This window comes from Triticum aestivum, unplaced genomic scaffold (assembly GCF_018294505.1).
Source record: "Triticum aestivum cultivar Chinese Spring unplaced genomic scaffold, IWGSC CS RefSeq v2.1 scaffold271794, whole genome shotgun sequence".
In the NCBI taxonomy this organism is placed as follows: Eukaryota; Viridiplantae; Streptophyta; class Magnoliopsida; order Poales; family Poaceae; genus Triticum; species Triticum aestivum.
Genome location: NW_025242957.1, coordinates 2,003 through 3,010, shown reverse-complemented (window position 1 = coordinate 3,010; position 1,008 = coordinate 2,003). Strand labels below are relative to the sequence as shown.

Genomic DNA, 1,008 nt, shown 5'->3' with positions numbered 1-1,008 from the left:
ACAATGGAAAACACATGCAACTCGGTCATTCTTGCTTTGCTTTCAGTCCTTCCTCTCTTCCGTGAATGAACTCCTAGTTTTCCCACCAACTCCTTCATTTCTTTTTCACGGCCAATCATTTTTTCCTCACAGTTAAAGTAGGAAGTTGTTTCTGGCCTAACAGATTTATCAAACTTTAGTGGTGCTTGGTGCAAGCCCATTTCCATGGACTGCTTATGGACATGATCTAGATTTTTTTGAATTCTGTTGACTTTTCTGATGTAATCATTAGATCTGACACTGTCGTAGAATTCCAGACATGTATCACGCAATTGGTCTAGCCCCAAATTCTTGCTGCACTCAACTTTCCACTTGAGTGCATCATAATCAAGCTCGTCAAGCAGGTCCTCCGCTTCGAAGACTGCATCCTTGATATGCGGGAGGAGATCAGCCGCTTGTTTCTTGTGGCTTTGGTATTCGACCCGATCAATGAGGTCAAGCATCTTGGGCATTGTTGTCTCCAGCTTCCAAAGATCATCCTTCAGCCGCTCAATTTCCTCTTCGGTCTGTTGATGGGCAGCTGTCTTGTCTTCATCTGACAACTCTGAGGTGTTCCGTGAGGAACGAGTGGCCGTTATAACTGATGCAGTCCAGCTGAAGAATTCGCGACATGCATTGACGTTGGAAAGCACCCCAGCATATTCATTGAATATTGCCAAAGCCATGGCCATACTTGAGGGCTGTTGAAATCATATGCTCAGCATAAATCTTAGTTCGAAGAGTACGATATCGGAAAAGGCAACCATTTAGAATGGACAGACTCCGGGATGAAGATGTAACTACCTTCTATATTTGCTGATTTGATGGCCTGTTGGTGGAGAGATGCTTCTTGCTCAAACTTCAGAGTGGTTGGTCAGTGAGTGAAATCATGACTGAAGAAAGGCACAGATGATACGGTGCTGCTGATCTCACATGCCTTCTGCTGTAGTTCTGCAATTACATTGTCTTTAAGGGAAAACTCATCACGTC

General features: G+C 44.1%; 1 protein-coding gene across 1 annotated transcript; it reads right to left on the bottom strand.

Moving 5' to 3' along the window:
• Nucleotides 1–86: 86 nt before the first annotated feature.
• Nucleotides 87–710, bottom strand: LOC123176943 (uncharacterized; the record flags this gene model as incomplete). Its single annotated transcript, XM_044590941.1, has 1 exon — nucleotides 87–710. A coding segment is annotated over exon 1 (624 nt), but the record flags the coding sequence as incomplete, so codon positions are not given.
• Nucleotides 711–1,008: the final 298 nt, after the last annotated feature.